The sequence below is a fragment of the Terrapene carolina genome, unplaced genomic scaffold, assembly GCF_002925995.2.
Source record: "Terrapene carolina triunguis isolate 2854851 unplaced genomic scaffold, T_m_triunguis-2.0 Scaffold192, whole genome shotgun sequence".
Lineage (NCBI taxonomy): Eukaryota > Metazoa > Chordata > Testudines > Emydidae > Terrapene > Terrapene triunguis.
Window position 1 is genome coordinate 15,840,153 of NW_020664543.1, and position 22,910 is coordinate 15,863,062.

The following is a 22,910-nucleotide window of genomic DNA, read 5'->3' on the forward strand; positions in this document are numbered from 1 at the left end:
AAGCACAGGTCCGGGAATCAGGAGATTAGCTGCATCTAGACTAGAGAAGTGAACCACTGGCGAGTGAACCAGTGGGACAGTACTGGTGCAGGTCAGCCCAGTATGGCCGCACTGGGGATGTGATTTCAAATGCAGTTTGTACTCTGCATCTATTACTACAGCCACGCAGATCTCGGAGTAGCTATCCCACAATGACCAGCACGGCTCCCAACATTTTGATTTTGATGACACTTCATTTTCTGACGGAAAACTGCTCTGCCCAAAATTTTCTGGCCAGCTCGAATAATGATCCAGTTTTTTAAAAAGGCTGTGTGCAGTGTAAGTTAACAGCACACTGAACTAGCTCCTGGCACTGTCTAGCTAGCATCAGATAGAAGCTGAACTAGACCCGGTTGGAAAGTAGTGGGGTTTCCTCCAGAAGATTTTGATCATTTGTCAACGTTTTCCCCAGAAAATCCTAGATTTTTCAGAGAAATATCAAAAACCAGCATATCAACGTTTTCCAGAGAGCAGCCACTTGTCACACAGAAAAGTGTGTTCAGTCAAAAACCCAAGTTTCCATTAAAAAAACAATTTCAAGGAAGATTTTTGACAAGCCCTTATCAGAACCACTTGACTTTGTTTCACAGGCCCTATACTACTAACAGCTAATGAAGGATCTCTTTTAGCTCAAGTGGAAAGGGCCTGTCCTTTGGGAGTGGGACCACCGTTCTACCCCTTGCATCACTATGAAGTTCCAAGTGGTCATGAGATGCAGCACAGGGCAACAGAGAATACCTGCATTACCATGGATTTGTTACACAAAGCAATTTCTTTTTCAAATGAGAGAGGGGACCTTAGACTTGTTTTCCTTTTTGATAAAGAACATTTCTTCTTGTGCTCCCCAATCTATTGGGGCTCATGTCCTAACAGCAGGGAGCTCTGGTTATTTAATCAGTTTGGTTATGCGGTATCATAATTAGTCAGCACATCGAAATAACAGAGCTGCGACTTTCGAGACAAACATCAACGTTTGTAACATCTGAAAAGCCAACCCAGCGCTAGACAAAGCTGTGAACTTTCAGAGTCTGGAAGAAGTTGTCAGTTTTACTCTGAGGACATGGTAGCTAAATACAGCCTTCTCGTAACAACAAGCACGTGGGTGATCAGGACCGGAAACAAGCGTGTGACTGGGGTTGTACACTTGGTTTCAACGCCTTCATGAGCAGTCCTTGAGGAAACTCCTCTCTAGCCCTGGTTCAGGGTAGGCACTTCAGCAAAACCTGCCTGGTGCAATGTGATCATGGCCCATAGAGCAAATCCTAGAGTAACTCCAATTGCTTTGTGTGGTCTGCATTCCCTACTTTGTACAGCATGCCTTTCGTAAGGACTGATTCACCAACACCTGAGAGAGCCTGTTACATTTCTAATGCCGTCAAGACAGCTTTCTAAACAAATACGAGCTGCCACATCAGCCTGACATAGTTACTCAAATAATGCCAGGGCCTATTAGCTGTAGAGTCAGGCACAAGCCCCAGAACGCAGCTCTGGATCCAAACTCCTCCAGCATACAGGTGTGTTTGGATCTGAGGAGCAGGTTAGCAGGTCTCTGGAGAGTCACCTTTCCTCCAGGGTGGTTGCTAATGCAGTTCCCCGGGCTGGTCTCAGCAGGGCCTTTGTCACGCACAGTTTCTTTGCCCCTCAGATATTCGTTAGTAATTAGCTTCATTGGCAGGGAAGCTTTTGACCAGAGCGGGTATAGTAGCCCCCGAAATCCCCAGGAGCTTCCTGCAGGAGCAGTCACGGCATTTAAGGAGCTGTTGAAACATCTTTATAGAAGATGAACCTGTTCTTCAGAGACAATCGCTCACATGAGCACACCTATTCTGTGCATCTCTCCCAATCTATTTTACTGCTGCGGATGTTTAACGGGGGCCAATGTCAATGCTTATCCACTCCCATCCCCTTCATTTCAGTGGGAATTGTGCATGCTCAGCCTCTCTCAGGACATGATACATGGAACATCTCCCTCAACCGAACAGCAGAAAACCTGCCCCATGATGAATGATTCCAGGCCACAGGGCTGGTTTCAGCCCCTCGCTTCATTGACTTGAAAGAGGCCCTGTGTGCCTGCCGAGGTGTGCTGTGAACACGCCAACTCTGGAGGATGGGGTCGCATTCAAACATAGACACACACAGACACTGAGTTGGTAGCCATCAGAGATGGGCCCAACCAGGCTACAAAGTCTGGATCGATGTTCAGATTCTGAAGCTCCCCACACCAAATTCAGGGGGATTTAGAGCAGGAGATTTGGTTTTGACCCGTTGTACAAAGAGGAGACTGAGAAAATTTGGAACAGGGTTTGGATTCTGGAAAAATCCACAGAGCTCGGGGGAGTTTGGAGCATCCCCAACCCCTACCTTTCTGAGAATGTAGTAAAGGAGGCTGCTGTGTATTCTGTAGCTGGAAGGAGACAGCTTACTGAAATCCAGTCCCTGATACGAGCCCAGTTGCATTTGAACAGTGCAAATCTAAGAAACCCTCCCAGAATCAGATCCAAAACAGGATAAGATCCATGCTGCATACACAGTACTGAAACTCATGCACTGAAAAATCCTGAGATAGCTAAAAAAAAATCATGAGACTTTTTTAAAATAAAATTTGAGTCCTTTTTATTGCCATCTGGTTTCTCACCCATTAGGGCATACCCACTTCATTGTCACACCTTTCTCTGACAGCAGGAGGGCCAGACACTTTTGGGGTTTTTTTTTAAATGAAAGCTGAAATTCTCACATAAATCACCTGACTCCTGCAGCCGGACCTTTAAGAAAAGCACCAAATAGTTGGCAACACTGCAGAGTGGGCAAGCTTGGGAGTAAATATCCGCCTTCTTCATGCAAAAGATCCAGAGAGAACTCGAAAAGGGCAGAAGTGGCCATCAGAGCTTCCATGTTCATTCTACACTGGGCCAGGGACAGACATTTTAGGACAAGCGAAGTGACAGGGAAGGAGACAGCGCTTCTCACTTTCCTAACAAATGAGGCTTCCTGAACTGGTGTCCATGTAACCCAGGAGCCCGAATCCATTCACACAGAGTCCAGGACTCCATGCCTTGAAACTATGTAGCTAAGGAGCCTGGAGACGCTCTACAGCGCCATAAATTGCCAGTCTGCAGGCATACAGGGTCCTGTAATGCTCCCAAGCACTGCTCTAAGCCCTGGGTAATCCCAGGGAGTAATTTTATATCAAAGGTAAGACTGTCCCTGCCTGAACCCAAAGGAGTCCACACTGACACCCCCGATCCCACCCCTACCCCACAGCTCCAGTCCTGCCACTGTATTATTACTGCCCTGTTCTGAAGACACGTCCCCTTACACCTCGGAATAGCCACGTCCCATACAAACAGAAAGGACAGTCCCTCTTGCAGCCTGGATGGCAGTCAGATCCTACAGAAGGAGGAAGAAAAGCCCACTTGTCGAGACACACAGAGCCAGAAGCTAGGGGGAAGGGATAGCTCAGTGGTTTGAGCATTGGCCTGTTAAACTCAAGATGGTGAGCTCAATCCTTGAGGGGGGCCACTTAGGGATCTGGGGCAAAATCAGTACTTGGTCCTGCTAGTGAAGGCAGGGGGCTGGATTCAATGACCTCCAGCTCTAGGAGATAGGATATCTCCATTTAATTATTTATTTATAATTTAGCTCTGAAGTCAGTGGAGTTATTATTCCGACCTACACCCAAGTACCAGCAGAATCTGGCCAGTCGAACTTCAGCTACAGCCCAGCACCTCCTTCTGTGCTGACGGACAGTAACACCATCTCTACAGCCCTTTCTGCCCTCCCACAAATGGCCCGTGTTTATTACACGCTACAGTCTGTTGCAGGGACCAAGCACTGGAAATTGGTATTGATCTCCCATCCCAGCAAGAAGCATTCAGGGGCCTGTTGTACAAAGTTACAAATGTGGAAAAGCAGAAGGGATGTGGAAAAGCAGAAGGGAAGGGCTAAATTCACCCCTAGCAGGAAAGACCAGGTCTTTGGTACCACGTACAAGCAGCCACAGCCCTGCAAGGACACAGGTGGGGACGCAATGGCTACAGTCTTCTAGCATCCATGGACACCAGTGGGAATGGAGGGCACTCAGCACTTGTCAGGAGACACTCGGCATCTTGCGGGTTAGACCCTACATCCCTATCCAGTGTAGGCCATGGCTTGTCAAATGGTTTAGAGGACAGTCAGGCTTGGTCTAAGCTGGACACGCATGCCATGGGAGTACGAACTGTGCTTCAAGGACAGTAGGTTTAATATCCGTTCAGCTAGTGTATAGTTTCATGGCCTGCACACACCACTTGAGAGACCTCAGCTGACAACTGCCCTCCACCTAGGGTGACCAGATGTCCCGATTTTATAGGGACAGTCACGATTTTTGGGTCTCTCTCTTATATAGGCTCCTATTACCTCCCACCCCCTGTCCTGATTTTTCACACTTGCTGTCTGGTCACCCTACCTCCACCTCACTTGTAACAAGTCTCCTTAATAAGAAGAAACAGCATCTTTTGATCACCTGGCCAGAAATGTACCTAACTTGCCCTGTTAGAGGAAGACAACCACAGTAGCCCAGCAAGCCACCAAAAGGCAAATTCTGTAGTAGCCCAAGTGTAACTGGCTGGCAGACTGTCTGTGGACACAGCACAGCTGTGCACGGGCTGGCCTCCCCCAGCTAGTGCTGGGTAATGACAGCAGAGAAGACATGGCAGTGCAGGCTGGAGAGCGGAGGACATTACGTACCCAGAGCCTGTGCTGGGCTGGTACTGCCCACACTGCGCTGTCTTCACTGCTAGCCGGATTCAAACTCACTCGGTCAGGCTAGCGCTTGCCCAGCTTTTGCTACATAGACGGACCCTAACACTCGCGAGTCACACTATTTAGCTTAACAAAGAGCAAGTTAAGGGGTAACTTGAGTACAGTCCATACCACCTACATAGGGAACAAATATTTAATAATGGGCTCTTCAATCCAGCAGAGAAGGGTCTAACACAAGTTCACAAACAGCAAGTTCAGACGGGAAATGAGGCATAAATGTTTTAACAGTGAGAGTAATTAACCACTAGACCAATTTACCAAGGGGGGGGGGTGGATTCTCCATCACTGACAATTTTTAAATCAAGACTAGATGTTTTGCTAAAAGACACGCCCCAGGAATTTGGGGGAAGTTCTCTGGTCTGTGCTGTACAGGTCAGCCTAGATGATCTCAGTGGTCCCTTCTGGCCTTAGAATCTATGACTCTGCTTAGGGGTGCAGTGCTCCTCTCCAGAGCCATCCTGATGTTGGTGCAGAGGACCCTGCAAAGAATTACTGCTATCTAGCCAGGGACCTGGAATGCCGGCATCACTGTAGCATCCCAGAGTCTCCAAGTCATGCATGAATTTTATTCTCACACCACCCTGTGCGAGAAGGACATGTTATTCCCATTTTACAGATGAAGAACTGAGGCACCAGGTGGATGAACTGACTTGCCGGAAGTTCCGCAGGGAGTCTGTGGCAGAGCCAGGGATCAAACGCAGGTCTCCCAAATCCCAGTCCAGGCCCTATCCAACCTCTTCCCTGCTGAATCGTTCGCTGATGAATCTTGTTAACCGCAGTCAGGACATGAGAGGGTTAGAATGTCTCTCTAGGTAGGAGCTAAGGTTATGGACAGAGAGGCCATGCATGGAAAAACCTACGACCAGCCAAGCTTGCGAGGAAAGCTTAGGCTGAGTTTTGTCTAGTGGTGTTAGATGAGTTACCAAAAAAGCCAAACCCCTAGAAATGGGGGAGAATTGGACCATATACAGAGTGGGCATATTCTGTTCAGAGGAGGGTGCTTACTCCAAGACTATCTGATCTGCAGGTAGAACAGTGATCTGCAGGATTTCTTGCACTGGATTCAAAGTGGATAGCCGTGAGGGAAGATCCAGCAAACATTGCTCGTACTGGCACACAGAACGCCTGGGCACAGAGACAGGTGACAACTTGCCACGCCATGCACAGCTGTAAGGACAAAGCTTGGATGGTTAGCGCTGCTGATGGGACCCATGCAAAGCCATTGAGAAGAGAAACCCCATCTGAAACCCTCGGGCAGCGCCGAGGCAAAACGCTGCAACGAGCGAGGCGCTGACAAATGACACCAAGTGGGCTTTTTTGTAGGCGAGTGAGCAATTATCTGGCCCGAATTTCCTGCTGGCAAGAATGGTCTGATTAGCAAGTACATAAACAGAGGGCATGCGGGAACACAAATGGTAAAGCAATGCCTGGCAGATGGCAGCTGCCCCAGGATTTTCTTTACGTCTTCAATGCACAGAGAAAGCGAGAGCTGCATTCTCCAAGCAGGGAAGCACATTTCCAGTCTTTATTAGCTTCCGTCTCCCGTCAAGGAGTCATCGCGCGCTATTGGGCCAGTGCAGTCAGGCACAGTCCACATCACAAAAAGGAGAAAATGGGAACCAATGTCACGTATAGAATTGGAGCGAGAGAAAGCTGCTGTGATGTTGTTTTCTAGCATTGGCACGTTTCCACTGCAATTGAAGATGCGACTGCAGCATGTGTAGACATACCCAAGCTGGCTCGAATCACAATAGCTGTGAGTATTATGGGATGTACAAGCCCTTGTGCATGGGCTCTACAAGGGACCCTGGGTATATATTTGAGTAGCTAGCCCGTGCTGCCACAGCTTCATTGCTGTCATTCAAGCCAACTAGATCAAAGCTAGATCAGGTGTGTCTACACGTGCTGCAGTCACACCTCTGATTGCAGTGTAGACATACCCTTGCATATATTGGGAACACGCAGAATAGACAGAGCTGTGATAAAGGGTTAAAGTCCCATCTCAACTGAGCTGGACCTGAGCCACAAAATTCAGCTCTGGATGTGAAATCTCTGTGATTCCAGGGGTGTTCAGGTCAACCCATTGTAGGAGACAAGTGCCAGCAAAGTTCAGATCTGGAGCGGGCTTTGGTTTGGGCCGATCTCTGCAAGTTATATTGTTCTCTCCTATGTATTGTGAGATGGAGTCGCCATTCTCCCAGCTGAAGGGCTAATGCTAAAGAGAACTGGACAGTGATTTGTCCAGCAATTGTGAATTTCAGAGGCATTCTTCAGAACAGGAAGGATGCTAGCACTTTGGAGTGGATGAAATGAGGAAGTTTTGTGGAAGAGTTGCTTTGTGAAAGTGTTCGCAGTTTCACACACAGAACAGTTGGACTTTTCATGAAATTTTACATCCTGCATTTGCATGTCAAATATTTGCATCTTTTCAGAGGGTTTTTTAAATTATTATTTTCAAAGCCACTTCTGCTAACGAGAGCACAACTTCACTCAAAACTTTGCCTATTTTTATTTTATTTTTTGGTCCCAGAAATAGCCTCCCGAAACAGGCGACCATCAAAGAAAAATCATACAAAACCTTCAATAAATGTTTTGCATGTACAAAAATAGACCCGTTTCTGACTCTGCAGTGAAACGCAGACACAGGCACATTTTGACTGGTCTCAGTTTTACTGCAAAACTGTTGCACATCTCCATTAACAATATATTTCCTATTTTGCACACGTGATCTCTGCCTCCTTAGATTTCCAGTTCAGCGCTTTCTTAGTCTATAGTTAATTACAGTAAGACCTCATTGACTGATCTCAACTTCCCTATCACCCTATTGGCTAATGACAAGACTAGCAAAGCACCAACTACATGGGGTCAGATTGGCAAAGACCTTGGGGTTTTTCACCTTCCTCTGCAGCATGGGAAATGGATCACTTGCAGGTTTAAACTAAAGTAAATGGTGGATTCTCTGTAACTTGAAGTCTTTAAATCAAGATTTGAGGACTTCAGTATCTCAGCCAGAGGTTATGGAGCTATTACAGGAGTGAGTGGGTGAGGTTCTGTGGCCTGCGATTTCCAGGAGGTCAGATTAGATCAGTGGTTCTCAACCTATTTACAAGTGTGGGCCGCACATGCAGCGCTCTGTGTGTTATGTGAGCCACAGCCACACAATATATATACTGCCTGAGGGTGTCACATGGGCCGCAGCTGTGTGCTGATTGGGCCACAGGTTGAGAACCACTGGACTAGATGATCATGATGGTCCTTTCTGGCCTTAAAGTCTCAGCAGGCTGCCGATAAGGCACCTCCTTCCCTATCCATCTCTCTCTCTGGCTCGTGGGCCTGGTTGAGCCCTGCTGTAACTCCACTGTATTCCGCAGAGGGGCAATAAGGATGGCAGCAAAGAGCCCACTCAGCTTTTCACCTTTCCCCACCCAACCCCTTGGGCCAACATCAAGCTTGGCAAGGCTGCTGGCTTCAATGGCTTCATCTGGTCGACAGCGTGGTGGTGGCTGGGTCTGCATACATATCCACACCTGGCTTCCCACCACCGATGTCTCCCCCTCCTGGCCCTACAGTAAAGTCTATAGGGCCACAGTCAAAGCAGATGCCTCCATGCAGTGCACAAGGTAGGCATTTGTTATGGCCCTGGGTATTTCTCCAAGAACCCCAAGTACGTTCACTTACCATTTAAAGAGCAACTATTGTCCCCCAAATTCCTCCCCTGACATTGGTTTGTCCCCACTAACATCCGACCTAGAGATTCTTCTGTGCCCTCCGCTCCTCCCACTATAGGCCAGCGTGACAACTCACCTTTGGTTTACTCCCTCCGTAAAGCACATAACACACACACACCCGCAACACTGCCCACAATGAATGTCTCCCAAGTCCGGCAGGCTCCCAACAGTGGCTGACATTTAACGCTCTGCTGAGCTCACCGGCAACGCGGCAAACTCCAGCTTCTGAGAGGATCCCAGACACTTCATGGCTGTTCTTTAAATAAATAAATCCAGACACACAGAACCAAAGGAAAGAAGGCGGCAGGGGGAGCAAAAGCTTGTCTAGACTAATCTGCATCAAGTTGTCAGGCTTCTTTGTTAGCCTCCTTCCTGCTTCCATGTTAAGGATGAGCTATTTATCCTGTCAGTATTGGAAAGAGTTCATGAGCGTCCAACAGATACTGCTTAACACCTTGGCTTCTGCTCGCCCAAACCTGAATCCAAAGTCCAATTTGCATAGGTCGGGATTTAGGTATCAGCCACATCTGCCACAGTGCTGCCAGAACACAGGTGGGGAGGTGATGTCTGGATTTCTACTGTAAGCCGGTCCAGGGAAGGTATTTGTAAAGCCTTAAGGGGAAGGCTGCAGGAATGCACCCCGCGCCCGGCTTTCTTGGGTGGCGTGGAGCACGTTCAACGGCAAAATGGCAGAGCTGCTCAATGATGGTCGGCAATACCATTGGGCGCACGTCATCGTAGTGAACCGAACAAGCAACGGTCCTTGTGGTCATTGGATGGACTGCGGGTTTCATGGACAAAGGAACTCTGCGACGCCGCCCCCCCCATACATTTCAGGATCCAGTTCAAAACCACCCTCCCTGTTTTTAAAACCCTTGTTCAGTCCTAGCTGTCTCAGGAGCATCCTCACCCTAACCTCCACGGGCCTCCCAATTACCGACGCCCCTAGGGAAATATTATCGACCCCATGGTGCAGATGGGGGATTAAATGACTGGCCCAAGGTCACACTGGAAGTTTGTGGCTGAGACACAGAATCAAACCCATCTCCAAAACCCATCTACGAGCCCTGCCTCTCACATGCCTTGCTTCTCTCCCAGTCCCACCACCCAGTCTCGCCATGTTCTGGGTCTGCCTACACACCAAACGCTGACCATGGGCTAGTCTACCTGCGCTAGCTTGAATCCAGCTAGCCTGGGTAACAATAGCAACGAAGACAGCTCAGCACAGGCAGTACAAGCCCAACATAGACCTGGTATGTACTTGGCTTGCCAGCCTATTCTGAAGCTCACACTGCGATGGCGGAGTTGCTACTATTACCCGCGCTAGCTGGATTCAAGCTAGCTCAGACAGACTAGCCCAGGCACAGCTTTGGCTGTGTAGACAGACTCTCCGTGCAGGACCCTTCTTCTCTGAATCTCCTGCTACCAGGAAGTGCCTTCCTGTATTGCTCCATCTTATTTCAAAATCCCATCTCAGAGCATCTCTTTTCCTTCTGCTCAGAGGCTGTAACTATTCATTCAGAAGAGCTCTGCAAAGAGTTTGGGGAGACAATACTCTGTACACTGAGAAAGTCCTACCGAAGAACTCTCTGACCCTAAGAGCGGAAAGAACCAAATTCACTGACCCAAACATCCCACACAACCTCACGGAAGGTCACACCTAACGTCAAACGTTGGGACTAGCTAGTAGCTCTAGAATGGGCCAAACCAGAACCCCAGCTCCAGTCACGTGAAACCTTGGAGAAACGCGGCTCTAAAGCAACGCTCTGCAGCTCAGGCCCATCATTAATTAAGAGCAAACAATGTCATTGCTTTAGTGGGAAATGCAGCATTAATTCTTTCCAAGCTGTTTGTTTACCCTCTCAGATGCTGTAAAGGCTATCTGATGTCAGGGTCCCTGCTACAAGGAAGCATGCATGGTGGGCAGTTTATAGGCTTTTACTGTAATCAGGAGGCTCTCTCGCAATCACTGCTGGAGGAAAAAAAATACACTGGGATTAAGGCTGAATTTTCATTCTTATGTGGGGGGGGGGAAGGGGTTTAGCTGTGGGACTCTCACTGATTTTAATAGACAGCTAAATCCTTGTGCAGCCCTTAACTCCCTCGGTGCTGCATGGCACTGGTATCCCGACATCTCAAAGTGATGGAGCGCAGCATCACAGGAGTGCTTTCCCTCCTCCAAATAGGTTCATTCAGCAGGCAAGCAAAGTCTTTCCAATCCATAATTATTTTGTTAAGTGCTTATATGAAAATAGACAGTACTGTAAGCTATCTGGGTCTGGGGCCGTCTCTTTGTTCCGTGTTTGTACAGCACCTAGCACAGTGGGGTCCTGGGCTACGACTAGGGCACCTGGGTGCTATGATAATACAAACAACAAATAAATAAATAAAAATAATAATAATACAGCACCCAATGCAAAGAACCCAAATATCTGACAAACATTTGCAGCTCGAATTGTGAGAGCCATGTAGTCTTTTAAATGCGTGTTTATCTTTATAAATCAAAAGCTTCAGCGCTCTTTAAGCAGAATAAAAAACAAGGAATTACTACCCAGCATTCACAAGCAGGCCAACCACAACAAACCAGTCCTGGCAGGCCACCATTCACGAGTTTCTCTTCCACTTACCGAATGTGCAAGCAATGGAACAAAGAAACAAACATCTCAAGGCTCAGATCCACCTTTCATTTTCGTGCATTCAAAACAGTAAAAAAGAGGAAACTTTGTGGCTTTATAAATTCTGAATATTATTTTAACGGAAAGCATCTTAGCACAGCTTCTCCATTCACTCGCACAGAGCGTACTGTGCACACGGCACATTGAGGGACTCTTGTGAGCAGAAGGCAAACAGCCCTCCAGCAACTTGGCCATTATGAAGAATAATTTCTGGCATGGACGAATACTGCACACAGCTGTACATTATCCCCACCAAAATATGTGCTCTCCTTTTTATTAAAAAGATATATCCTGCCACCAGAAGCCACTCATCTGCAGAATTAACTAAAATCCACTAATGATTAAAAAATGTAATATTTTAAAGGGGAAGCTGAGTTTACTAGATAAAACACTCTAACCATGGGACGGAAGGTTTCCTGGCTAAGGCACTGAACCGGGACTCAGGAGATCTAGGTTCAATTCCCAGCCCTGCCACGGACTCTAAGATCTTGGGCAAGTCACCTGATCTACCCTGTGCCTGAATTCCCTGTCTATAAAATGGGGATGATGTTTCTGTCTCAGCTGTATGCAGGATCAGACCTTTAGATTTCAAACTCTTCGGGGCATGCCCAGCAGCACAATGGGGCCCTGACCTCAGCTGCTATTGTAGTATGAGTAGTGATATTATACATCACTTTCAATGGCCTTAAATAGAATGAAGACAAATAATCAAATGAGAAGCTACCATCTTGACAGTCTGATGCTAGGATGTAGGTCAGAATATAGCTGCCATTTCTGAGCATGGGGAGGCAGGGCCTTTCAAAGATGGTGAATGGTAAGTTCTATTTTTTTCCCCCCCTTAGTTAAACAATGGATAAACTTAACCGTTAGATCATAAAACTCACCAGGCAACAACATCATCAGATGGTCGGGCTTTCCCCATGCAGGCAAACAGCAGCTGCATTCTCTGCACCGTGGCCTGCATTAACAGTGCATTGATCATGTTAATAAGTCACCGTGTAGGCCCCAATTCAGCACAGCATTTAATCATGTGCTGCAGTCCACAAATATTCTGCAAGGCCCCAAAGCACACACTTGACTTTAAGCACTCCTGTGCTTGACATTAGGTATGTGCTTAAGAGTTCTGCTGGATCAGGGCCAGGGGACTCAGCCTCTTTCAGAATCAAGCCCTAAGCTACCTGCCCCAGGGAGCCAACAGCAATGCTGGGAGCAGATCCCAAATCTCCTGCATACCAGGCCCCCGCCCTCACACACAGTCATCCTCTCTCCCTTGCACACCCAGAGCATGAGAGAAGGAAACCAGGTGTCCATTTCAGCCTAGCTTGCTTGGACGGGTTCTCCTGCATGCTGGGCCCTGCAGACCGCACAGCACACCTGCAGGCGCAGAGGGGACCCCGGCAGGGGCAGGCTGTGACCTGTAATGCTCATGCTCTAATGCTGGGGGGTGAGGGAAGGCAAGTGCGCTTCATGCGGACTAAGAGCTCCATGGGGGAGATAACACGAGCCTCCAGGGAAATCTGACTGAGGCCCATGGCCAGCCTAATGCAAGGTCCCTTCTTCTGTTTACCTCCATCCACTCACCCTGTCCCGCTCGCCCAAAGTGCCCCTGCCTCCTCCCCTACCCCACCTGCTGCTGGAGCCGAGTCGTGTGGAGAGCGCGCGCTGCCCTCTGACTCTTGGGCCTGGTGGCGGGGCCGCAACCTTCCTTCAGCCTTTCCTCTCACGTAGCCGTGTGGGGTTCCCCCCACGCCTCATTAGCGTTCACAATCTAAGCACTCACAAGCCCCCAAGGGCTTCATTAGTAACCGAGCAGCAAAGGGTCTGACCACCTGGAATGCGGCTTTCGGGAGAGGCCCAGGACTTGACAGGAAGCCCCAGTAAAAGGTTGTTTCAGTGTCTCAGCCATAGCCCATTGTAAACCACACGCCTTAGGCTGCGTCCACACTATAGCTCGGGGTGCGATTCCCCTGCTCGCGTACACGCACTAGCTCCCACTGGGCTAGCGCAAGCAGGGGAGCCGCAGCAGCATGGGCAGTGGCTGTACAGTCGAGCGGGCGAGGACCAGAGCTGCCTGAAATCAGTGTGTAGGTGCTCGGCACAGCTCTGCCATGCCTCTGTCGCCGCTCTCTGTGCTACCGCGGCTAGCCTGCTATTTATACTTGCACTAGGCCAAGGAGTGCTAGTGCGGATACATGTACATAGGGTGACCAGATGTCCCGTTTTTAATGGGACAGTCCCGGTTTTTGGGACTTTTTTCTTATATAGGCGCCTATTACTCCCCACCCCCGTCCCGTTTTTTCACAGTTGCTAACTGGTCACCCTACATGTACACGAGCAGGGGAATCACATCCCCAGGGTAGTGGAGACGTAACCCTAGTCTACACCGGCTGAGTTAGACCCCCCCAGTGCAGGTGGGTGGGCTCAACATGAGGAACAATGACATACAACGAAAAAAATCTCAGCTAGGAAAAGAACAGCTTCCATTTTCATCCTGAGCTGCCTGTTTCCATTGCTGCGTTGTGGTAATTTGCCCTTCGAGCAAACATAGGCCAGGTGGCAAGAGTAAACCTCCAATGATTCGCCAGGGTGGCACGAGTCAGATGTGTGTGTATTGGCATGTAAATGAAGAGCAACATCAGGGACCACCATGGTCCATCAGGGACCACCGTGATCATCATCTTCCTGTGTAACAGAGGCCTTAAGACTTCCCTGATGCGATTCCTGTTTGAACTACAGCAGATCTAGTTCATGGTGTCGAGGGCTCAGACCTCCACGTCCTTAATAAAATCCAGATTTTACCTGCAAGTCTCTGAGGGAAGTCACAAATAGACAGGAACTAACTTAAATGCGGTATTTCTGGAGGACACAAGCAAATTTATACATTTACCATGTAAATCAGGAGTAAAGCCACCAAAGCCAAAGGAGTTACAGTGGGGTAAGTAAGAAGAAAATCAGAACCATGGACTTAGGAAAAAAAAAGCCTCCCACCGTTTAGGGTTACAGAGATGGAAGGCTGCGCTGATAGAATTTACATGACAGGCAGAAACGCATCACGCGTCAAAGGTGGGCAGGAAGTGAAGGCAATTCACAAAGCAAGAAAGGGGCTGATGGAATCTGCAGAACTTTCCACTCCAATTGTTAAAGCAATAACGGTCACGGTCAAAGCAACAGGACCCAGCAGGGGTGACTCACATTAATATTATAGCCTGAAATTAACACACCCCTACGATAAGAGTCAATATGGTAGAATGTGGTTAAGATTCTTCCTCTTCAGCCACATCGCTGGAAAATATTTCTCTCTCATTTCCAAGTCAATTTCGGAAGTTAAAGAAGTGATGAGACTATTTGTATTTCAGCAATTACAAAGCAAAGTTCTCAAATAAAATAATCCTTTTGCTTTACCCTTTCCAACCCTAATTTAAACATGCTGGTCCAAGCGGGTGCTTTATGTGCCACCCCACTCACCCACCCATACCTCGGTATATCTCCAGGAGGAAAACAAAGGGAACACAGAAAGGCAACAGTTTGTCAGTCAATCTGCAATCAGATTTTCACAGGCCAAGTTTTCTAAGTGTCAGTGCAAATGATAAAATTCACACGCAAGGCCAATTACCGCGTGCAGGTCAAGTGTAAAACGGCAGCGGGGCTGTGGGTGTGGTCTCTAACGTCAGTATTTATATTCAACACCTGTGTGAGTAGTTCTCAAACCTTTCCCTGTGCTGCCACTCCTTTTGCCAGGACCCCTCTCCCTGTTAACAGTACGGGAAGAGCCGGGTGGTAGTGAGTGGCAAGTTAAGAACCTTTGACTTAGGTATTTGACTTAGGTAAATAGGGCGGGTAGAAATTGATCTCTCAGGGATCGATTTATCGCGTCTCATCTAGACGCGATAAATCGATCCCTGAATCGATGCGCGTACTCCACCTCATCAAGAGGAGTAAGCGGCGTCGATGGGGGAGCCGGGGCGGTCGATTTGCCGCCGTCCTCACAGCAGGGTAAGTCGAATAGGATACTTCGACTTCAGCTACGCTATTCGCGTAGCTGAAGTTTGCATATCTTACATCAACCCCCCCCCCCCCGTGTAGACCAATCAGTGTCTTTGCTGCCACTGAAGAATGGTGTTACCAGCAAAAGATGCTGGGTGACAACAATCAGACTCTTGCCATTGGGAAAGAGTGTCTGCTTTACACACACTTCTGGGAGTGGAGAAAGGTACGGCATGCTCCCCTATATCCTTCACCAAACGCAGTAGGAATCTGATTTTTGAATGCAGGGGCCTGAGAGAACATCACAAATCCAGCATCTGCACATGGGCACTCACAGGACGGACAATCACGGAAAATGCAGATCCAGGTGGTGACCCGTCTAGAGTACGGCCTAGTTAGGACCCAGTGTTTGGAAATGGAGCCTCCCGTGCGCAGAGTGCAGGCCTCAGCAGGGGTAGCCTGTGCCCCTCAGCCCGGCCCTCAGACAAACCAATGAATGCTGACTGGCTGAGTCTGGGCCTCGTCACATGCGCCAGGAGTCGAATTAAAGACGAGGCCATGGAAGCTATGGTAGGTGGAGCGGGTGCATGCACCAGCCTTCCCTGTCTTTGATGCCTGGACTCAAACACAAGCTCACGTCACAAGGGAGTGTGAGCTGGGTAGTCTCTGGCGCACGGCCTCATTCGCGTGCATCACAGCTCAGCGCCACTGGCAGTGTGTGTTCTCAAGACAGCCAGCAATGGTAGGGCAAGGGACATTGCATACCCGCTTTGAGCTGCACTGGAATGGCTGCCTTGAGAAGCTCGTCAATTGCCCACCTGCACTGGTGCTATCGGCATCTCCATTTTGTGAGTACAGTACTAGAGTCACCCACAGATTTAGAAGGCGAAATCCTGGGCCTGTTGAAATTAGTTGGATCTACCCAGCAAGCAGAGCATCAGTTAGACATCTTCTAATTGTAGGGATGGGCCTGAAACCACCCAACTCTAAAATTCATGGCTGTGCCTTCCACACCTCTCTCTGTAATGGGCTAATCCAAACACCCCCACAAACTGTGGGAAGCTTGTATCCAGGGATCTGAGTTTTGTAGTTCGGACCCAGATACCATGGTGATAGGTGTGGGATAAGAACCCAAACATAACAGATTTCTCTGGCCAACTCAGAGGTGAAAGTAAGCCAGTACGGTCCGGTACGGCTTCCACGGCGGGGATTTAAAGGGGGGAGCCCAGAGCCCTTTAAATCCCACCCGCAGCTCCGGCGGCTGGGCTGGTGCCGGGATTCAAAAGGCCCGGAGCTCCCGCGGCTGCGGGGAGCCCCGAGCCCTTTAAATCCCCCTGCAGCTCCCAGTCACAGCCGGTGCCCCAGGACCTTTAAATCTTGAGAGGCCCCGCCTCTTTCCGGTTGAGGCCACGCCTCTTCTGGATGAGGCCACGCCCCCTCAGGACTCCGGCAGTACCAATAAGTCCTGTAAGTTACTTTCACCCCTGGGCCAACTGGCACTTCAAGCCCCATATCTCACAATATCAGATTCCTCCCTAACTGCAAACCCAGCTGAATGAATTTCACTTTACCACTACAGGTCTGTTTCCCAGGAAGTTCAGGTCACTGTTCTCTCCAAAGAGGTAGCCCTCCGGGTGCGTGGAGTCGAACTTCTCACCTCCCATGATGAAATGGCTGGCAAAGTAGCTCCCTAAAAAGGGACAGAAGAAATAGAGGCTGTCAAATGCACTGAATGGCGCTGGAAAGTGAATTCAATAAACTGCTGAGCAATGAAATGATCCCAGCGATTTCCAACTCAGTCACATGCTACCACTTGGGGCAATGATGCATCCTGCGGGCAGAGTGGCAGCGGAGCCGCCGCTGAAATTAAACACGTTTAGTCAATGCGCTCAGATTTTGCTTTGTCTGTGGAAGTGCTTCACTTAAATCCCCCAGGGCTGAAGCCACCAGCTGTAACTGACAAGAGACCTGTTCAAAACTGCGACATGGTGGAGGGATGATCCAAGGTCTCAAGAACCAGGAGCCCTATTCTTCACACTGTCTGAGTAGCTGAGACAGTCCTTCTGCTTGGGGTTAGCACCACTGTCCACATTAACTGTCTAGTCTGAAATGGAAACTCCAGGGAGTTGTTCTGTTACCGTATTTTGGTGGTGATTAGACAGAGTCACGGAAGAAAGGAGAATTTAAGGCAGCTTTTAAGAGACACCTGTCCTGATGTCAGCAGCTCCTCTTACCTAGCTCAGAGGAGGGGACCATTTTAATGACGCTTCCCCAAAAGGACCTGTCAGTAAGCAGCGCTCCCATCCTACTCGGAACAAAACTGCACAGAGTCATCCTGGAGTCTGGTTTGTTAACCACGACACTTCCAAAATAACTCTATGCAAAACCCCAGCCTAAGTCTTCCCTCCAGGCGCAGCTGCTCCGAGGGGTCTTTCCATCACGACCTGTGCACTCCACTCCTCCGAGTGCCCATGTGTTCTCTACCAGGATGCCTACCCTAACGTTACCATCTCCCTTGCTCCTTTACCAGGAATATCAGCTAGCTACACTCAGGAGTCAGAGAAAGTTACTAAATGGCTTTCCCAGCAGGATCACCAATCAGGTAAGGAGGTGGGTTATTTCCAGCAGACACTGACAGCCTGGACAGGCCTCCTTAAACTGCTCACCGTCAGACTGAAAGGATTGCCATCTTCACTGGAAAGCAGACAGTTTCCAAGTTGCTACGAAGCGTGTAAGGGTCATTTCAATGGAGCAACCCCCTCCTCCCCACTCCTTTGTGTTTTTAAGCAATAGAAGTGACTTTGCCATCTCTTGGAAGCGGATCTGCAATGCCACTCCCTTCGGCTTTGTTTAATCAAACGTATTTATTTAAATCGTAATAAGGGAAATTGGACAAACAAAAGACAGGGAAAAAATCATCAGGATTTGCAAATCTAGAACCATTACATGCCCGTGAAATAAAGCATCAGTAGTGGTTGAATCAGATGCTCTGCAAAGAAATTAACCCTGTCCCACAGGCCAGCACAAGGCATAGGTGTCACTTAGCCCACGAGGACTTACTTAGACCTTGGCTTTGCCCTCTGAAAAGGGGACCCAGTTCGGCCCTGGGAGTTCCACCCTAGTAGCAGTCATTATTACATCATATGAAAGAGAGAACTCCACATTTAAGGCTCTCTCATGGCAAACCTGATCCCTTTGGTCCCATTTGCTTCCTCAGAGCAGCATTATGACAGCTTCTGGTCCAACTGTTAGCCTGATTTTAAAGTGCCTCTTTGGTCTAGTTAGTTGTGTCTCTTTGCAACTGGTTAGAGTGATTGTATTACCCAGTAGCTCTCTTTTATCAAGAAAAACCTCACCGCAGGTCAGACTTTGAGATCCTTATGCAGATTTTACTGAGGGGTAACATTTTCAAGAGCGCAGAAGTGATTGAAGAGCCCAAGTTGTTTCTCAGGCAAATTCCCAATGGAGACAATGGGAATCTGTTTGCATAAGGGCGTAGCGTGTTGGCCAAATCTTGAGGTCAGTTTTCATCAGTATAGGTACCTTAGTGAAAAGTACAATTAAGGTTTACCTCTAATTATGACCTCTGTCTAGCACATTCTTCCTTCAGCGCCTGCACACTGCCTGTTAATGGACGCTATCTACTTGCCCCTGGGGACAGCAGATCCCCAACATGAGTTAATGCATCACATACATTTCCCAGACCTCTGACACCTGCCCCTTCGCCCTCTAAACAATTCACAGATTTCACAGTAAAAGGTCAAACCAACTTTTAACGAGCTAGCCTTAATCCCAGCCTCGCCAGCAGGAATGGATAGCCTCTGACTTGCAAGAGATAAAAGAGGGAGGATTGTTCTCCAGTTTCACAAATGGAGGGAGAGCAGATCAACGTTGGGGATTAGAAACAGAGGCATTAATCCTTGTAATAGACTTGATTTAATTTTTAGGGTTGCTAAAGAATACAGCAGCGGCAGCCCTTCTTCCCCCACCCCTCGCCCCCATCACCCAGTCACGGTCATGCCAGAATGCAGGGATATCTCCAAAGGCCCTGGGAACTGCAGGAAAGGGAGCAGCTAGAGGTCAGAAGCTGAGTCAGTCTAGCTCTGCTGCTAAGCCAGTAAACACTGCCGGAATAGTGAGATACTGACACACACTAGAAAACACTGGGCCCGTTTCTGCTCTCACTGACTCGCTGTAGATCAGGAACAATTCTGGTGTGGGATCAGACTCAGACCCTGTGTGTCTCAATGTACCTGTTCAGTTCAAACAGTGACTGCCTACAACCCCCAGCTTTACACCAGCATGTCCCCGCAGCTCCTGGGGGAAAGGGGGCTCCGCCCGCGGTGCCACCCCCGCAGCTCCCATTGGCTGCGGTTCCTGGCCAATGGGACCTGCACCTGCGGAGCCGGGTTAGGGTTAGGGTTAGGGGACATGCAGGTAGGAGCCGGGTAGGGAGCCTGCCAGCCCTGCAAATCCCCTCACCTCCAGCACCCGCGGGGGTCCCGGGCTGCTGCCCACCTCTGCTCCCCACCCCTCCCCAGGACCAGCAGGGATCCTGGGCCACGCCCCCCAGCACCCCCGGACTGCCCCCCCATAGCACCCGTGCCCCCCCCGGCCCAAGTTTTAGTTAGGGATATATAATAAAAGTCATGGACGGGTCACGGGCCCGCGAATTTTTGTTTACTGCCCGTGACCCGGCCATGACTTTTACTAAAAATCTCCGTGACTAAAACGTAGCCTTACTTATAAACACTTTGGTGCAAGGACTGGTTCTCACTGTTGATGCAATGGGGCCACACCTGAAACTGGCCCCTTTAGGCACTACCATGTCACAAATAATAATACAATTGTTTAAGTAACCTTAACTTACACAGCTGTGTAATTAACCTTAATTTTCATGTTCTGACATTTGAGCGCTTTGCACCCTTTGGCACCCGCGGACTCCATGCAGATACAGGGGTCTATCCAGGCTGGATCAGGGCCTTCCAGGGGGTAGAAGGGTGTGAGGTGACATTTGACATGATTCTGAGCAGCAGCTAAAAGTTACACTGTGCAATTTACAAGAAGAAAACCACCAGACACCTAAGCGGGTACAATGACGTTGCTCACAGCTGAGGAAGGCTCGACTATCAATTATTGATGCCTGCTGCTTTCTGGCCCCATTTTCCACGTGCATAATTTATAGGTAAGATAGTTTCACAGAGAGAAAGCCGCCATCTGAAGGAACCCAACAGTTGAGCTGCCCTCAACCTTTGCTAAAACCGATATGGGCACATGTCTGGGGAGGAGGAGAGCGAGGATATACATCACATGGTTTCACTTGGACAGATTCAGTGACTTGGGCAGAAGACTAAATCATAGAAGTGCACATTAAACCTTCTAAGGGGAGTTTCCTAGGCCCCATAAAAAAGGTTCAAAGGGGGCAGCCTGCAGTAAGCAGCAGCGCCATTTATTGTGTGCGCTCGACAATCCTGGAGCCCTGGGTTCAAATCCTGATCTAGCACCAGATCCACTTCCCACTACGCTCAGTGGAAAGGCCCCCACTGGACTGGGCACTTCGACCACAGGGAGAACGATGGTCTCCAGTTACTTCTCAATGAGCACGCTCCCCACACATGATTCAGCCACAGGTGAGAGAGGGCTCTCTGCAGGGCAGGTGCTGCAGATCAGAAGGAAGGTGTCTCTTACCTGTGCATGGCACTCCATAGAGAGCACACGCAGAGCCGCGTGAGGAAGCTGGCACTGCATCCGCCCCGACAATGCCTGGTTCTAGATAGGGCCCGGCAGCCTCTCGCTTGCCTGAGTGACTGAAGTTCAGGGTGAAGGTCAGAAGAAGTCGAATGCCAGGGCCCAATGCCCCCGATGCAGGCAAGGGAGAGCAAAAGCTAGTGTAGATGGGGCAGCACCTCTCAAGAATCCCATGGAAACCCCTCTGCAGGACTGGGGCTTGGAGGCAGGGGAATCAGGGGGAAGCCACTTTACGTTGCTTGCTCTCATCTGAACCCAGGGAAGCTCAACACAGCAGTCAGTGCTACAAGCACTAGCTCCTATTCCCCCTGGGCACAGCGGTGGGCAGGGGAGTCAACGGCTGCATTTCTCCCAAGGGAGCAATGATGCTGGAAAAGCTCCCTGTGCAGGCTTGGACCTTCCTTCCCCTGAGATCAGAGGGATTTGGAGACTGTCCTGCCTACCTCCTCTGTTGTTGGCCCAAGCCCCTCCACCTTTCACATTAGTCCGGACCATTCTGTTGAGATAAAGGGTTGTCTTGTGGCCGCTGGGACTCAGCAGCTCTGGGCTGTGTCCAGATCCACCAGATAACCTGTGTGACCTGGTGCAAACCAAATGATCTCCCTGGGCCTCAGTTCCTCATCTGTGAAATGGGGATATGGTGTGTGGTATCACTCATCCCCTGGGGAGCCACTAGGGCTGCATGTTCCCACATTCACACTGCATTCCCTCTCCCCTTCATAAACACCGTCTTCCTTTTAGACGCAGACTCAGTGCTTGCGAGAGGGGAAATGTTGCCTTGTAAGGATGCCCAAGGAAGGTGTTTAGTTTTCCCAGGTTTCTGGGTGGGGGTTCGAGCTGCTTTTGTTTTGTAATCTGAAGAGGAACCCCTAGATAGTGAACCAGGCCCTTGCTGCTGCTGACACCACCTGGCAGAGCGGTTACGCACTTTTCGTCTCTCTCATCTAGTTAGACTGTAAGCTCTGCCGAGCAGGGACTGTCCCTTACTGTGCACTTGTACAGCACCTAGCACATCAAGGCCCTGGTCTCAGCTGCGGCGTCTCGGTGCTACTGCAATACCAATAAATAGCAACGCCACTCAGTCAGGTGAACCTTGGGGTTTGCTATGCCGCCTGCCCCCAGCTCATAGGTTGAAGGGGGATGTGAGAGAAGGGGCTGAGGGGAAGAGTTGCCTAGTGATTATGGTGCTAGCCTGGGGCCCAGGTTCAAGTCCCATCTCTGCCACAGATTTCCTGTGTGACCTTGTGCACTTAGTCTCTCTGTGCCTCAATTTCCCAACTATAAAACACAGATAACAGCGTTGACCTACCCCACATGGGTGTGGTGAGGATAACTGCACCATATGCTGTGGTAGTGAGGGGTATATGACAGATTTCATTATGCTCAAAATTGAGTGAAAACACCCCTCCTTTTACCATCACTAATACAGGATCACTTTGGTACACAAGAAGTCAGGGTATGGAAAATAAGTTGGCAAATGGAATAAGAAAAAGCATTAAAGGGAAAAAATAAATAAAAGCATTTCCAAGACTGGTTTGTTTTTCTGTTATCAGGGAAAAAGATCTATAAACAACTCCTTACTGGAGGGGAAATGTCTATCTTCCACTCCAGCTACCATGAAATCATTTGGACACAAGCAACTAAAGCTCTGGATCAATGTGTGCCTTTGGATTTTTCTCCAGGTAACCTGGATAACAGCAAGATGTCTTGGCTCCTAGCTATGCTTGAGCCCTCTTTTCAATATCAAAACTCCACTACTGCCCACCTATAAAACTCTTTGCTTTTCAACCAATAACTGAGCAGGAAGCCTTATAAATGTTCCATAGGCCCAGCAGAATGGCGTCAGTCATGGCAGATTTCAGAGTAGCAGCCGTGTTAGTCTGTATCCGCAAAAAGAACAGGAGTACTTGTGGCACCTTAGAGACTAACAAATTTA

The 22,910-nt window shown here is 49.1% G+C and overlaps 1 protein-coding gene across 2 annotated transcripts in view; it reads right to left on the bottom strand.

Annotated features, from left to right (window-relative positions):
* RNF157 (ring finger protein 157) overlaps positions 1-22,910 on the bottom strand; it is an 80,784-nt gene that overhangs the window by 49,203 nt on the left and 8,671 nt on the right. For both annotated transcript variants that reach the window (XM_024206726.3, XM_024206725.3), the window contains exon 2: positions 16,798-16,916. In XM_024206726.3, coding sequence (XP_024062494.1) covers positions 16,798-16,916 — 119 coding nt within the window. The remainder of the gene's footprint in view (positions 1-16,797; positions 16,917-22,910) is intronic.